This window comes from Mytilus californianus, unplaced genomic scaffold (assembly GCF_021869535.1).
Source record: "Mytilus californianus isolate M0D057914Y unplaced genomic scaffold, xbMytCali1.0.p SCAF_10, whole genome shotgun sequence".
Lineage (NCBI taxonomy): Eukaryota > Metazoa > Mollusca > Bivalvia > Mytilida > Mytilidae > Mytilus > Mytilus californianus.
Window position 1 is genome coordinate 10635496 of NW_026262582.1, and position 16760 is coordinate 10652255.

Here is a 16760-nt window from a genome sequence, read left to right on the forward strand (position 1 = left end):
GCTAAAAGTTAACATTTTAACAATTTTGTAAAACTGCTATATTTTGGGGCCAAAAAGGGGTCTTAGTGGACCTACTCCTTTAAATGTTCAACTAAGTACACATTTTCTAAAGGACTGGATACAGACTTTGGCAAATCCACGATATAAAAATTCCATAAAAATACAAGTTTTCCTCAATCCACGAAAACTAAAATAATCAATAGTAATGTTTATTTCCAATTAGACATTGATCTTCCAAAAAGTCATGGGAGTGAAAGTTAAAATTTAAAGTCAAACAAAATATGTAAATAAACAAAAACTCATTCTAGATATTTATATATTTATTCTGGAAGTTTTATATGTAAACATATAATAATAATAATAATAAATATTCTCTGTTACTTCATCATCTCCCTTTCTCTCCACATATTTTTGATTTCACAGTTTATGTATGCATAGTTATGCAATGACAATTTATTTAGAAAGTGTCATATGATACAACAAAACTTGTCATATACCCTTTCTGTTTCACTTATAATCATACCAGCATATGCACCAGTTATAGGATGGAGATTAAAAAACTTTAAAAAAAAAATTTAACACCCCTCTTAGGACCTGTCAACTGTGAGGGAGGTAAAAATGCTCATCTTTGACAAAACACATCCTTTTTCTAACCCCCTGTTCATCATTTTAGCCGATTTACTGTAGTGTAAAAACAATGCTGTTTTGAATTTTTAAAACTTAACAATAGGAAGATAAAAAAATTGTTTAAGAAGACTAGAAATTTCTAAGAAAACAAAATCATATAAAATCATTGAACAATTTCCCTTCTTTCATTTCAAGTAGGGTTTGATGTAGAACCTTTATTATAAAAATATTTTCATCTAGAATTTTGTACTTGCAATCACTGTGTTCAAGATTACAATTTATTTTCTATGAATACGCCTAAGCCTTTATCACCTGTTGTTTTTTTCTCAGTTGGATAAATTATTAAAACACTATTGTATCCCCGTATCATGGATTGAATTGACTTGATTTTCCATTGATTAAATTAGTTGTTGTTGAGGAAAAAATCTTAAAACACAATTTTTATCAAGAATCAACTTGTTACAAAAGGGATATATATACAACTCAATTTCATTTACCTGTATTCTTATTAATGAATATCGTAAAAAGTTAATTTTATTTCTCTTTTAGTAATTGAAAATAAATTTCAACTTTATCAGTGATGAAATATATCTTTAAATAAAAAAAAACTTTCACTGTTTTTAAATTGAATAGTGTAAACAGTATATGGGAGGTAACTCTTAATATCAATTTTGTACAAAAAAAGCACAAGTCAGTGATAGATACTCATAAATTATCATTGACTTTCAATGTTACTTATTTCATTTTTATAAGTTATCCTTTTCACAACCTTTCATCTTTACTTAAAGACAGCAACAAACAAAATTTGTGCTGAAAAGCATGGTAATCTGGAATTCGTCAATCTTTGGTTACATTTAATAAAAAAGATAGAGTTATTCCCCCTTTGTTGCAAGCATAAAAATATACCCTGTGAAAGTAAGTTTTGTCTCCACTGTTTTTAAACAATATGTATTTCAAAGTAACTGATCATTTAGCTATGGGGAAAGTACAATTTCGCTTTGCCATGGAAAATACAAAATATTAGAAATCCTACACCATTTATGCTGACAAGAAACCTGCAGTACTGTACAATGTCATTTCAACAAAAAACAGATCTTCATTTTAGTCATGTAGTAGTTAACAATAATATCTTTTCTCAGCTAATTTCTGATTTTTGTTTGATTTGGTGTCCATAAAAGGGAAGCCAATCTTTGAAATTTTAAAGCTTTTAACAAGAAATTCAGCTTAAAAATATCCATCAAGTTTTAGGTCTCATTTGATGTTTGGTGTCCAATTAAAAATAATGCTTTAAACAATAAATTCATCTTCACTGAGTCCATTAAGTGTTATATCATTGTTTCCATTTATTTCTGATTGGTTATCATTTGGTGTCCATGGCAACAAACAGTTCAGTTCACGAATGGCTTTGTTTTTTCGTTTCAGCTCTACATTTAACTTGGCAACTTGTCTCTTTAAATGTTCTACTTGTGAATCCATCTGTAACAGAAAAAAAATATACATGTAGAATTGTTTCACATTTTACATGTCCATGCCTTTTATAGCTTACTATATTATACTATTCTTATATTGCTTATATGGAGCCATAAATAAACCAATAGAATAGCAGCTGATTAATAAGCTCTCACAAATGTACATATAAAAATAAGATGATGTGGTGTGATTGCCAATGAGATAACTCTCCACCAGAGACCAATTCATATAGAAGTTAGCAACTACAGCAGCAGCTCATTACTGAGTGAATCTAAGATAGTGATGCCTTTTTTTTATTTGGGGAAGGGGAGGGCATTTTTGTTTTAGAATGTGTTGACGAAGGTAGCAAAACATCTTATGCAACCCTTGTGGTATGCCATAGTCCCATAAAGTAGTACATTTTATAGATTTCAGAAAAGAAACAAGACAAAAATATACCCATGCAAAGTCTTCAGGAACTAAATTTTAATGAGTGAACTATTTTCAGTGGTAGTCTTTTTTTGCTGTATATTATATTCTGATATATCTTTTATTTCAAATGTTTTGTACAAAAATCAGGATATTAGTTTTCTTATTTTGAATTGTTTTACATTTTTCATGTACTTGGGCCTTTCATAGCTTGCTATGCAGGAATGGTTTTGCTCATTGTGGTTTGGTGACTTATCGTTGTTAACTTCTACGTCATTTAGTTTTGGTGGAAAATTGTCTCTTTGGCAATGATACCACAGCTGGTTTTTATACTTATTACTGGGTACAACTCTTTACTATATTTCAAAAAGAGTACCATGATGGTAGTCACATGTGGAGCAGGTAATAGTGACCCATCTGGAGCACCCTTGGTTTTTGGTGGTGTTTATTTTGCTCATAGATATATGAAGATGTGGTATGAGTGCCAATGACTCAATGACACAACTCTCCATCTGAGTAACAATTTCATGCAGATTTAGCTTTCTATGTAATTCATTGTTTTAATTTTTGGCCGTAATGTTGTCTGTCTGTCTTTATAGGACCTTTTTATTGCCCCCGTTAGTGTCTTCTCATATTTTTAAAAAACTTACAAGATTTTTAGGTGGTTGACTGCCATTTTGTACAGGAACATGGTTAATTGCTGAGTGTTCATTGGTTGATGGTACATTCTGTACTGCTGTTTCATTGGTTGTTTGAGTAGATATTGCAGTAAGATCTGGAGTTCTAGCTACAGTCAACAGCAGTTCTCCTGAGGCACTTGATATCAAATCTCTTACTGAATTCAGTGGCTCTCCAAGTACTATCTTTTGATTGACCTGATTAATACATTAGAAAAAAATAGAAATTCAATATGAAATTGAAGCATATAAAACATAATAACGACATGAATGAAACTATATGAATTGTGACAAAAATGCAGTGTGTTCTTAAATTTTTTTTTAGCCTGGTGCTCAATAAAACATCCCAAGAATTAAGACTACAAATCTGCTGGTCACAGTGAAAATTTGGTGGTCCTGTATTCACAAAAAAACATTTTGCAACCAATTATTTCCATACATATAGGTGTCAATAAGATTAGGCCAAATTGTACAATAATTATATGGTTCCATATCAAATATTGATATACATTGTAATCAGAATATATACTAAATACCACACAGCCTAAAACAGAATGAAACTACTAAAAATGATTAGTTAGACATCAGGACGATCACTAACTTTCAAAACTGGCAGACCTACATGATTTATGGTGGTTAGGACTGCCAGTTTTCGAGAATTAAGGAAAACCTTTACAGTGTAATCATGTACATGATGTAATATTGTGATTAATATATAAAGACAAAATTTCTGAAAATTCATAAATTAAAGACAAAATCTAGAAAACACGTACATGCACCTATGAGAAGCTTATAATTGCAAAGTAATATATAAAAAAAAAAAAACAGACACACACAAAAAATCTGTTTGCCAAAACATTGATTTCGTATATAAGAGAATATTTTTTTCCACATAAAAAAAGAGCGACACAATGTGTGTAATTTGAGAGATTCAAAGTTTTAAAGAGGTGTACAAGTGTTGACTGAAGCATATTGAACATGTTGATGAATGAAATTGCCTCATACTACATGTACTAAAACACTTTTATTACCCTATACAAGCAGGACAAGTAATGGAATAAAGAAGCATTCAATCAATTCGTGTCATTAAATGCTAAAACCAGAAAATAACAAATTTAATAAACTAGCTTTTTTTTTGTTTTGTTTTACAATTGTAGTAATATTGACATAAAGACTAGTATCTACCATCATGGATGTTGTGTTGTATTGGGAGTTAAAACATTAACTTTATGTATTTCACATCCAATCTTTTATGGTAATATTCTTTACAAAGCACAAAAATGTCAGTATTCACCTCAAAAGCTAACAAAACCTTTAAACAGACTTATTAAGAAGGGATATAGTTACGATACTGTTGTCAGGTCATTAAAGATTGCATATTTTGGCTTTAATATTGATTCACTTATAGGGTCTTTGCATCGGAATTAAACATCTTTATTCTAAAACCAGTTGTTGGCATGACACGGGTTATGTTCTCATATATTTTATGATGGTATAATACTAAACCCCTAACAGGAGGGATTGTGCCTGATATTCATATGATGAAGGCATAATCTTTCAATCAGTTTAATTGAGGTCTGGAGCTGGCATGTCAGTAACTGCTTGTAGTCTGTTGTTATTTATGTATTATTGTCATTTTGTTTATTTTCTTTTGTTTCCTATTCTGACATCAGACTCAGACTTCTCTTAAACTGAGTTTTACTGTGCGTACTGTTGTACGTTTAATTTTTCTACATTGGCTAGAGGTATAGGGGGAGGGTTGAGATCTCAAAAAACATGTTTAACCCCGCAGCATTTTTGCGCCTGTCCCAAGTCAGGAGCCTCTGGCCTTTGTTAGTCTTGTATCATTTTTAATTTTAGTTTCTTGTGTATAATTTGGAGTTTAGTATGACCTCCATTATCACTGAACTAGTATACATATTTGTTTAGGGGCCAGCTGAAGGACGCCTCAGGGTGCGGGAGTTTTTCGCTGCATTGAAGACCCATTGGTGGCCTTTGGCTGTTGTCTGCTCTATGGTCGGGTTGTTGTCTCTTTGACAGATTCCCCATTTCCATTCTCAATTTTACTTTAAAATACCATGTGATCATTGTCTGCCAATCAAAATAATGTAATTTCAATGAAATTTATATGTGTTATAAAAGTAATTATTGTAAAATAAATAACCTACAGTTTGCATACAAACCTCTATCAATATATCCCCTTTTAGTAAAGCTTTATTTTGGAACACAGTTGATAATTCCTGAACAGAAATAACAGAATATATTGCTGTATCAGCACTCAATGTTTTTACTGGTTTAAATGCACTTCCTGGACCTCCAAGGCGAGCATACTTCCCCTGCGGCGGGGACATGGCAGTAGATTCCCTTTTTTGGGTCTTTTTGACATTTTGTAATTCAACACAACTTTCACATAAATGTATATGATCTAAAAGATTATATTCAAGTCCAATCGTCAAAATTACTGGTATAAAGCGGTAACTTTGAGAGAGCTGGTATAAACTTGGATTACATTTGTTAAATCCACAATCACTATTTTGGTTATTCTGAAATTTCCAGTTGCCAGGCAGTGTATTATAATGAGATTCTATCACAGGAACATGACCTTCACCTTCAAACGGAGGAGACAATGTTTCAGTATTTAGTGTTTTACCATCTTTTAAAGGAATTTCACTCTGAACTCTGATCACTTGTTTAGTTTCAGGCATATAATTTTGAATTTGTGAACTTCCTACAGTTACATTGTTTTTTTGTGACCACTGACTTTCAATTGAAAGGTCATTTGTTGGCAAATGTTTCATTGATGAGTATTTAACCAGTTTATCACAGATTTGAGGTTTGAATTTTTGATTTTCCTGAGTAATGTCACTTGTATTTAAATCCTTCGACTGACTTGACCTTGGAAAGGTACCAGTTCTTTGACCTTCAACACTGCAAACAATATTGACAGGTTTAGATTCCTTAACAAATGGTCCTTTCTCTATTGCACTCTCTTTTTGTAAACCATGATGCTTTTTATAAGCGGCAGTTTCATTGTGTAAGCTTTGGGAATGAACAACAGGGGCCTTCTTTGAATAAAAATTTTGCGCTGACCTTTGCAGGCTCTTTGTGTAAGAAACAGATGAGTACATATCATTATCTGCATCGTTCGTCAAGTAACCAGAATCAACGGTACTACTCAGAGAGGTAATTGTTGCTTGACCTGAGTCACATGACCTTAAACTTGACGGTATAGAAACATTTAGAGTATCTTGATGAGAGGTGGTATTTAAATGCGATGAAGTATTGCCATTTTTTTCCGAATATTTAGAATTTTCTAACATTCCTGGACAACTTTCTCTTTCAGAACCTAGTAAGTCTGACACCTCTTTGTCTAATGGAGTGTCCTGAACTGTTCGTACACTAGAACTAGTTCCACTTGATGAACTTTGACCTCCTGATCTACTGTGTTGAGACATTCTCATTTTGACTATTTCAGTATAATGTTTTTTGCGGTCATTAGCTTGACCCTGAGGCACAGAAGGTAATGCCCTCTTTGGTTTAACAGGTGTACTACTGTCCCTTTTTTCATTACTTGTATTCTGAACTCTGGAAGCCTGTTTTTCCTTTTCAGAAATGTTAGATAATAAATCACGTAGGGTATTCTGTAAATCTTTTTTATTTTCAATGCATCTCCTGGCACTTTCTTTCCGTTTTGCATCACTGTGTGTGTAAACCTTTCCTTCTGATTTTTTTACTTTTCCATTGTCTTCTGTCACTGGTTTAAATGTTGAGTTTTGTGAAATTGCTAAGGAATGCACACTGTCAGCTTTCCGCTGACCTACCACAGAAAAGGTCAAACCTGTTGACAAGTCACCGACACTATGTGCCCGTGATACAGAATCTTGATCATTTGAATATACGGACCCATTTTTAGAAGAGGTATCTGTATACATTTCATCACTACGTATAACACAATTTTCTGTTTTTTCTTTGATGTAAGACAATTTCGGAGCCGTTTTATAAATATCCATGTGACTACTATACATTCGACTTCCTGTCTGACTGGCCAACTTGTTATTGTTTATTTCTGTATTTCCGTTCATATTTCCATTTCTATATGTTAAGTCATCGCTATGACATGACTTTCCTTTTCTATATGTTACGTCATCACTATGACACGACTGAGGGGAGGCTACTCCAGAAAATCTGTTATGTCCACTTCTAGAATCACGATTTTTTATGTCTCTCTGTTGTGGAATATAAGAGTCTACACGTAATCCATAATCAGTTAAGTTCATCATACTCTCTGATGGTACAGTCTGTAGATCTGAAGGCTTTCTCCTCATCTAAAAAATACACAAAAAAGAGAGATCAGACAAAGTGTTCAGGAAAATACTGCAGCCAATCATATTCTTATTTTGAAATGTAAGTTATTCAATAACATCTATTCTTCTTTAGATATCTACCGTAACCTTTAAACATGATCAATGAGTTTTCACTATCATAAATTTGCACACATCAAAGTAAAGAAATTCTGTCATATATATACCATCTTCTGGTTAATAAATTTTGCTTCTCAGATTCCAAGCAAATATTCATGTCTAGTACATGTGTACAAATTACAAAATGCATACCATTGCTGCCTCAACTATGGTTGAATATTATGACTACTTTTTAAAGACCTGACAACAACTCCTTTGAAGTACAATGATTATCAATGAAAAGAAACCTTTTCCCTGTAGACACAGTATGTAATGAAGATCAACAAAAAAATCATTCTTCTTTAGATACTTGTGATTATTTCGTCTTATTACACAAGCAATTTACTCAGGTAGATCCATGGTAATTTCTTTAATAAAGTTCCTTTTTCAATGTAGGCAGAGTCATCTCAATGCTAACTGATTTCCCAACCAGTTCTCATATATTTTACCTCTGGAACTTCAAAAATAAACATGAGTCCCTTATATTGATGTAATAATTCAAATTTCAAAAACCTACTTATTGTTCAGGAAATAATACTGGCTGCACTTATTTGCACAGTTACCTTCTTAACTTGCCAAGAATGTTTAATGCAATTGAACATCTGTGATAAGAAATAATCTCCGAAAAAAAATAACATTAACGAATATTGGTATTGATAATATGTTACATTCAAAAGAACAAATTATTATTTGTATAGTATTATGTCATTTGGAGTAGATCCAAAACAATAATCTTTAGGTTCCTGTGAACTTATAGTGCTAGCCTGTTAAATTTATTCACAACTTTTATAGACTTTGGACGATTTAGAGCTTGAATGTATATTTAAGGGACACCTGGCTGTTGACAAAGACTGTATGATGGCTTTATATATTTTTACACCAAGACGTCGTTAAATAAAATTGGATATCCTTCATTTAACAGGCTTTTCAATAACATACAGTCAAATCGTTGAAAGACCCCCCTCCTATAAATCATTGAAAACTATCATTCTACATTGACAATAATATATTGGTGTAAATTAGATACATCCATTAGGGCTAACACCATCAAGGTGTATCTTATATACTACCAACTTTTATGAAATATTGAAATACGAAACCAAATATTTTGTCAACCATTAAGTTAGAAATTTCACCCATGCCTATGAAATGACCTCTACATGTGTTTTTTAGTTGAGATGTGTTGTTGGATTGCTGTCTGTATTTACCCTATATTTATGTTTTCTTCCTTCTGTGTTGTAGTTCGGTTGGTTGTACAGATGGGAGTCAGACAGACTCAAATTGGCCCAACTTTGTGATTTAAACATCTGAAATAAAGAAAAAACAATCACAAATGCAATATCCTATTTAAAATTTGAAACCCACGATTTCTCATTCAATATTTTTATTCACATAATGAAAATCTGTGAAGCTTACATGGGAGGTACCTGGTTATCAAAGAATCACAACTTAAACTAAATTGGAAATTCTACACTTAAATTTTAAATAAAATTGTGTAAATCTTGGCCCAGAAATAATGGCTTTAACTGATGTTACGTAGTAAGTCGTTTGTGTTTTGTTTTGTTGTCTCATTGACATATATACCACAGCTTCTTTTATTCAATGGCCAATTGGTCTACAGTATCATATAGCCTGTCAACACTGAGGGAGTGAGTTCAAACATCACATGTGGTAAGTGTGTTTGACTGTGATCTTAAGGATAGCCAATTTTTCTGCAAAAGGTCAGTGGAACATTCCCTCCAGGCCACCAATAAAAACTGACCGCCAAGATATAGCCAACAGTGCTGAAAGTGGCGCTAAACACCAACAATAAATTAATCATTAAGAAGGGAGTGTGTACCCCAATAAACCAATAAATGCCTATGTAATATACCTTCTTTGATGAAGATTTTGGTTTTTTAATCAGCATCAAACATTTCTCTTCAGCTGTCGTACTATCTATCTTGTCTATAACAAAGTCTTCATCTTGTAGAAAAGCATGAACTGAAATATACAAAAAATTATATTGTAGTTGTTAAAAGATAGTATAACAGGGCATATGTATATCAAACATATCAAAATGGGATAATTACCACAATCATTACAATATGTCAATATTTGTGCTAATATCTAATAAAAATTTTGACTACTGTAAATTCAGAATATCATTGTGAGGTTTTTCATTAACGCTAATAATGTGAATGGGTGATTTTAGCAATAATAAGGACTCACATTCTGATATTCAGATACTTGCATATGTATGTATGCAGATTTTCCTGAAATTGCAATAATTATTCTTGCTTTTTTGTTCATTCTTCAAAAACCACAATAATAAATGCATGCAATAATTTCTGAATTTCTAGTGTTTATGATTCCTATATCCCTAATGAAAAGGCCTTCTTGGGTTTTCTTGCGTTTTTCAGTTGTTTTCTCATTTTTATGAACCCACATGTATCCATTTATTCAAGGTATGCTCATAATTGTACTTATCTTCAATTTTTAAATTTTCGTTTCTTCAATGAGGTTATTAACTTCCACTTACATATATCCTCCTCTAAACGAAGTGTATTTAATTTCATCTCAAGAAGTTTTTTCCAAAGTTCAAACTCCATAATAGGATATACAAATATTTTCAAGTGAATCTACACAAAGCTGAATTTTAATATATCTCCAATAATGATGTGTAAACTTTAACAGCTTATAAAGAACTACACTAATATCATGGTAAGACTTCAAATACTATCCCAAAAAAACCTTCTGTTAGTATATAAGCTGTGTCATGATGCACAGAAATATCGCACGACAAGAACAGTTCGCTGTCTTGAATTTCTTTCTTAATGTCAAATTTCACACTGTTAAAAAATATGAAAAAAGTGCCAGTAAAACTCTGCAAAGTACAATATTATTGTCTAAACTGCTTAGAGATCTATCCAAACTTCGTTGACTGAAGCCTCTCAAGATTCCGACCAAAGAATGGGTATCTAAGAGACAATAGATGACCCCTAGAGGGGCACCGATAGGAGATTTATAATTAACTAGATTTAAATCTTTTATTTATTTTTATCTTGACACTTTGTGTGCATGAAAGTGGGTAAATTATCATTTTTCTAAGTACCTCATACAAATTCACTGTTTCTTCATGTCTAAAGACAAACAATGGGTTTATTTGATTTTCAACTAATTTAAAATTTGTCATTTGTGTAAATACAGTTTTTGTTGTTCAAACTGTTTCGTATGCACCGAACCTCTCAAGAACTTCACAAAAGGAGGACATCTATCGGACGCATTAAGTATTTATTTGTTTAAAAGAGGAAAGGTGTCTTTTTCTGTCAAATCGAGTATATTTAAGACAAATATAATACAAAACGTTCTTTTGCACCGACAAATTGGCAATTATTTATGAATTTGGCAATATAATACTGTCATCTGAATAGATAATTCATGATCTTTGTTTCTTTATGTCATATATTTTTTCAGTATTAAATGTACTGATATAAAGTAATTTGTTTAAATGATAGATCAAATTTATCAGTGATATTGGACACAAAAATCTGTCATAATTTATTCGCGTGTTTCTTTGTATTTGAGGACTGACCCTAAAAAACATTAAAAGAGTGGGCATAGATATTAAATGAGGCCTTTAAGGATATAAGGATGGACTTTAAAATAATTTTTTATAATCCTAAGAATTTTTACAGTTAGAAAAAAAAAGAATTTTATTGTTAAATGCCAGATATTTCTTTGTCTGCATTTAAATTGTTACTTTATGAGTCAAGTTTTATAGATGGTATTGCAAGAATCCATTAAAAATATTCATTTTATCAGATTTAAATTTCTTGGTTTTACCAATAATCAAATACAAAACATATATTAAAATTTTTAAAATATGACAACATTTCTTTAGTATTAACTGAAAACTTGTACTGTCGATTTAGATGTCAATTTAAGTATGAAAAAAATCACAAAAAAGCCACAGAAATGTAAACTTCAATGCAATCTAGTTCTACCCTGACACATTTTAAATTTACCTTTTATAGAAGCCCCTATTACAGTAATTATCATCAATCTGGCCTTCATTTATTTTAGGGTACCTTACCCATATATGACTCTACTGAATGAAAACTGTATACCATGCGTCAAATATCAAAAACACCTATGCTAGCTTCATTTACTTAAATGATATGGAAAATTTTCAATAATTGTGTTTCATATAAAAGGGATGGACCGGATATACAATATTATATCTCTAAAATTATTTTTAAGCATATCAAATATTGTGTTCCCTCCTGAGCAAGGATTCAGGGCTTTCCATACAATTAGAAGAAGTCTCAAGGCTGAAATCTAAAAGTAGGAGGTTGTGACATGCAGCAACCAGCTTGCAGCTTGGCGCCTTTACGGCAGGGGGTCTGATGGCCACTCAAGGCCCCCACAAGCTTTTGAGTAAATAGAGCAAAATCCAGCATTCTCGCTATCTCCTGGCACATAATTCCATCTCTCAATGAAGTTCTTTTTTTTTGTGCAGGATTGTGTTTCCTTCAATTCTTCATTATTTTCTTTCCCTTATGCTGATAATTCATTCGTTTCTAAATAATTTTTTGATAATAATCCTTTTTGAATTAATTTTTTTGTCAGTGAAGTAGCTGGCACTTGTAGCCACTGTAAACACGGACTTCCGTCGTCTACCGGCTACTTTGGAAAGCCCTGAGGATTATGACTGAATCCTGCATGGGTGACCATCAGTTGGTTGTGTATTCATATTAACAGTTACTTCTTTTACCTTATTTATTTTTTACTTAAATGTGTGCTGAATTGTATCACAAAGCTAGAATCTAATCACCCTTATTTGTTTTACGTTGACTGGTTTCCATGCAGCAAGTTGAATTTTAATCAATGTTTGAATTAGTTTTTTTCTAGTTCATTTATTGTGAAGCTTGTCCAATTGGAAATGTTTGTTACAGTGTCCTTTGAAATGAGGGACAGTAACAAAAGCACTATTTCTCTGCATTGGGTTTTTCTAAGCGTTTGTAGAGATATTTTGGGTTTTGTTCTTTGTTGAAGACCATGCATACAGTGAGCTAAACTTGGAAACTTCTATGTCATTTGGTCTCTTAGATATAAGTGAAGAGTTGTCTGATAGTGGCAATCATACCTCATCTTTTTGATTTTTATAAACTCTAATGGGAAAATCCCCTAAAAATTAGAAAACTTAGCAGGTCTTATTAATGGTAAACACAATGCAGAGAATCAGTGCTTTGGTAGCTGTCCTTCATCTAAAGTTCACTTTTCCCATCAAAACTTAAGCAAAACTAGCACTTAAGTATAAGTTCATGACTTTTCTTTTCTTTTCTTTTCTAGATCAACTATATTAAACAAATAGTTTTTTATCTATATGAAAATTTGTCCAATATTTGACTCATATAATTAAATTTTAGATGGAAAATCATTTATGTGAATGCATCTAAACATATATAATTACCATGTCCAAAACTAGAGGCTACAGCTAGAGCATATTTTGAACTTTTCTTCCTTTTATCTTTTGAAATATTCCCCGAGACTATACTGGTCTTCACATCAGAAACTTTTTCTTCAGGGGAGACAATCACATCACCACAGTGGATCTAAAAAAACAAAATGAGAAAACATTTATTTATTATTTTATTTTAATTATGAAAATAAACACTTTTTGAGGTGTAATCAGTAACCGATGCTGCTAACAAGAAAGTTATTATTGAACCAAAGGTTTCTATCTGTAAAGCTGAAGTCATCCATTCCACGGTTTTTACAGATGCCATCATGATTTGGTTGACTGTTATGAATATTGCTGAAAGAGACTTTTCACAGAATTTGTACTTGCCATGAGCAACATGACAGGTGGAGCAGGATCTGCTTAACCTTAAGGATCATCTGAGATCACCCACTGGTTTTGGTGGGGTTCATGTTGTCAAGTCATTAATATTCAAGGAAGTGTTTTATAGACCCTTTTTTTTTTTTTTTTTGTTGTTTTGACATTGTTTGTCATGGTATTTTTGTTGACTTATGTTTTGTGATTTTCCAATTGGTATCTTTCACCTAATTTAAAAAAAAATGATGGAAATGTACATTGTGTCAATGCTGTCTACTTTCGTTCCTTTAAATTTCTGGACAGATCTTGTACCTTGCTGACAAAAGAAGTCAAATGTTGAGGACTTAAATATCAGCTGAAGTTTATGCATTAAAATAACTACAAAATATATTGAAAAACTTATTATACTAAAAAGTATATAAGGGCAAAGAATAACTGTACTAATTAATCCTGTTGCATCTTTTGCACATGTACGGTAAAAACATAACACTTTTAAATTATAATTTTATATTAATTTCAAACTTTTCAAAATAAACACGAAATCAGCATTCAATGCAACTGCAGTGCAGAATCAACTGTAACAAGTAGGGATGCAGCATTACAAGGGGTTTGACAAAACTAATTCATTAAAATGAAAATAACATTTTCTGAAATTTATGCTGGCCTAAAGTGCTTTTTTTTTATTTATACCTCACCAGGAACGCTTGATCAAAACCAGATAATTAAAGCCAAGGATGTTTAAGAACCTTAATGGGTGAAAAGCTGTTATTACCAAAAGTAACCTAAAAAAAATAGCAAAGATAAGGTCAACTTTGCCAGAGTGAGTTCCACGTTGGAACCTTAATTAGTTTCCAAATAATTTCTAAGTTTATAAAAAACATCTTAAGCTATGCTTATAATAATTTCATTCAAAATAAAATTAGCTATGACAATAAAAACATAAAAAATTCAATGTTAATGATTTCCTCCCATCTGAACTCTGCAAAATTCTCGTTTTATAATAAATAAGAGTCATCTCCCCTTTCTGTCATAATTCATCAGTTTTGGAAATCCATACATTTCAATTCACTATTCATCACTTAAATCATGAGGTATAACCATTACTCTAATCTATTCACATCAACAAATGATCAATATTTCAAACAAAATTGCAGCTGTTGAAATAACAACTGTGCAATGTAACTGAGTAAAAATTGATAACTTCCATATTCCAAATTCCAAAAATATTTATAGATTAATGTGTTTATAATCAAATCAATATCATACTGCAAAGGAATTTAAGATGATCATTGACAAATAAATCTGTAGGGGTACACTTGTCCAATATTAAGGTTAATTTAGCATAGTTAGAGGGAGGGCATACAAGTATGATGTTGATAAATGATTGACAACACTTTTGTCAATAGTAGAAGTGTCAGTTCACCTTTTCATCTTTTGTATGTCCTTTCAGAAATGGCCTGTTTTATCTTTTCAGATCTTTTCATCTCAATATCATTATCACCTGTGAGATGTCTCAAATTCTTGTATTTTTTAAGGAAGATGATAAACTATTCTTGGCAAGTTTATTTCAACATACAAAATGGATCAAAATCAAATACTAAATTATCATCTAAACTTTGAGTATTATGCACCTGTCTTAAAATATAATAATCAAATACAATTGTGATAATTACGTATTTCATAGGTGTCATCTTAACAAACCTCAAAAGTATAATTAAGTTCTCCCCCAACAAGTTTAGGAATATTTTCTATCAGATTTGATGTATAGTTCCAGATATGATAATTTTTCATTATACTTTATCTTAATTTTTACATTTAACTCATCAATGTTCTAAAATATTCTTACAATGTCCAATAATAAGTTAGTAAATCTAAAATTTGCTTATACAAAATATCATATAGCTTGGGAGCTATAAATTACGTAAACAATGTTTTGACAATGCCAATTTTTACAGGACAAACACTCACCATCTACATGTATTATGAAATATTGTTGAAAGATGGGAAAATATGGTCAATGGGACATATTTTTTATTCTGTTCTTCAAAGGTTGAATAGATTAATTGGGGTTTTCCAATAAATAAACCAAATTAAAAAATAATGTACAAAAAAAAATAGTGTTTCTATAATTATTATCAGATGAAAGTAGTTATATAAAAAAGCTGTCGCAAGTAAACAAATACTAAATGCAATTTTTTTTTTTTTAGTTTTTCCGCAGGATAAAATGATAAAACTGACTTAAAATTACTTTAGTTTTTTTTTTCTAATTTTGATTTATATATATTGTCCACCAACAGCAATGTGTATATTTAGATGTTACAATTGAAATTACAGACCTGATTTTTATCTACAATTCCTAGTCCATTATAAGTTTGAGCAACTGCTGCAAACCACACCATGATGAATGCACATAAAACTCTTTATGAAAAAGACTATTCTATTATCTCTGATGTAAGGAATGAACCAATATAAAATTGTTTTTAGTCTTTCTAACAAACGAACTTCATACTTTGTAAATAAAATCTTGTTGATATTTTCCTTGTATCCTTTTAATTCCAAAAATATAAAAGCTAGGAATAAAATCTACAGTTCTGTTAGACCTAAATAGATGGTTCAGCGACACACGGAACAAATCACAATAAAATTGTCTTAGCTAACACACAAACATCATACTAATTCAATTAGTTTAGTCCTATTGATATTTTCCTTCACAGAAAGGAACAAACCAATGTTAAATTGTTTTAACTTAGCATTAGGCTATTAACAAACCAACATCATACTTGGCTTGAAATCAGTCCTTGTATCATATTAATCCTAGACATCCAGTATCCTTTATGAAAACTTTTATGTCATCAAATAATAAAGTTGTCACCTGATAACAATATCACCAACACACTATATACAATTTTTGTAGACTATACATAATGTAATATTTATATGATATATAATCTCTTTTGTAATAGCTCATGAATAATGAATGCTAATTTTATACAAAGGCTCAATCTGATAATTAGGATGTCTTTGAATTAAAAACAATGATGCAGACAGGGATACAGTCAGCTCAATTAACTCCACTAAATGGTACTCATTATGATCCTTAAATAAAGTCCAGTCGTAAATATTTCATGCACAGCCAGGAAGTTCTAGATTTAAAATTGTAATTATCCCCATTGTTTTCTAATAATTCTTGCTTGAATTTTAGTCTAGAAACATAGTCGTAGAATGTTTTATTTTCTCTGCTTAATAGCAAGATATTTGCTGAACTGTTTTCAAAGGTTAAAAGAAAACTCCAATGTA

At 31.2% G+C, this 16760-nt stretch overlaps 1 protein-coding gene across 6 annotated transcripts in view; it reads right to left on the reverse strand.

The window, feature by feature from the left end:
• Window positions 1-302: 302 nt before the first annotated feature.
• Window positions 303-16760, reverse strand: part of LOC127717571 (uncharacterized) — a 59632-nt gene continuing 43174 nt past the window's right edge. For 5 of the 6 annotated variants that reach the window (XM_052223260.1, XM_052223261.1, XM_052223263.1 and 2 more), the window contains 6 exons: window positions 13098-13239; window positions 9516-9625; window positions 8851-8949; window positions 5366-7507; window positions 3156-3380; window positions 303-2103 (listed from right to left, as the gene is read on the reverse strand). In XM_052223260.1, coding sequence (XP_052079220.1) covers window positions 1915-2103; window positions 3156-3380; window positions 5366-7507; window positions 8851-8949; window positions 9516-9625; window positions 13098-13239 — 2907 coding nt within the window. In that variant the 3' untranslated portion in view covers window positions 303-1914. Of the gene's footprint in view, window positions 2104-3155; window positions 3381-5365; window positions 7508-8850; window positions 8950-9515; window positions 9626-13097; window positions 13240-15799; window positions 15892-16760 lie in introns of those variants that run through there. The other variant, XM_052223264.1, reaches the window with a different exon arrangement.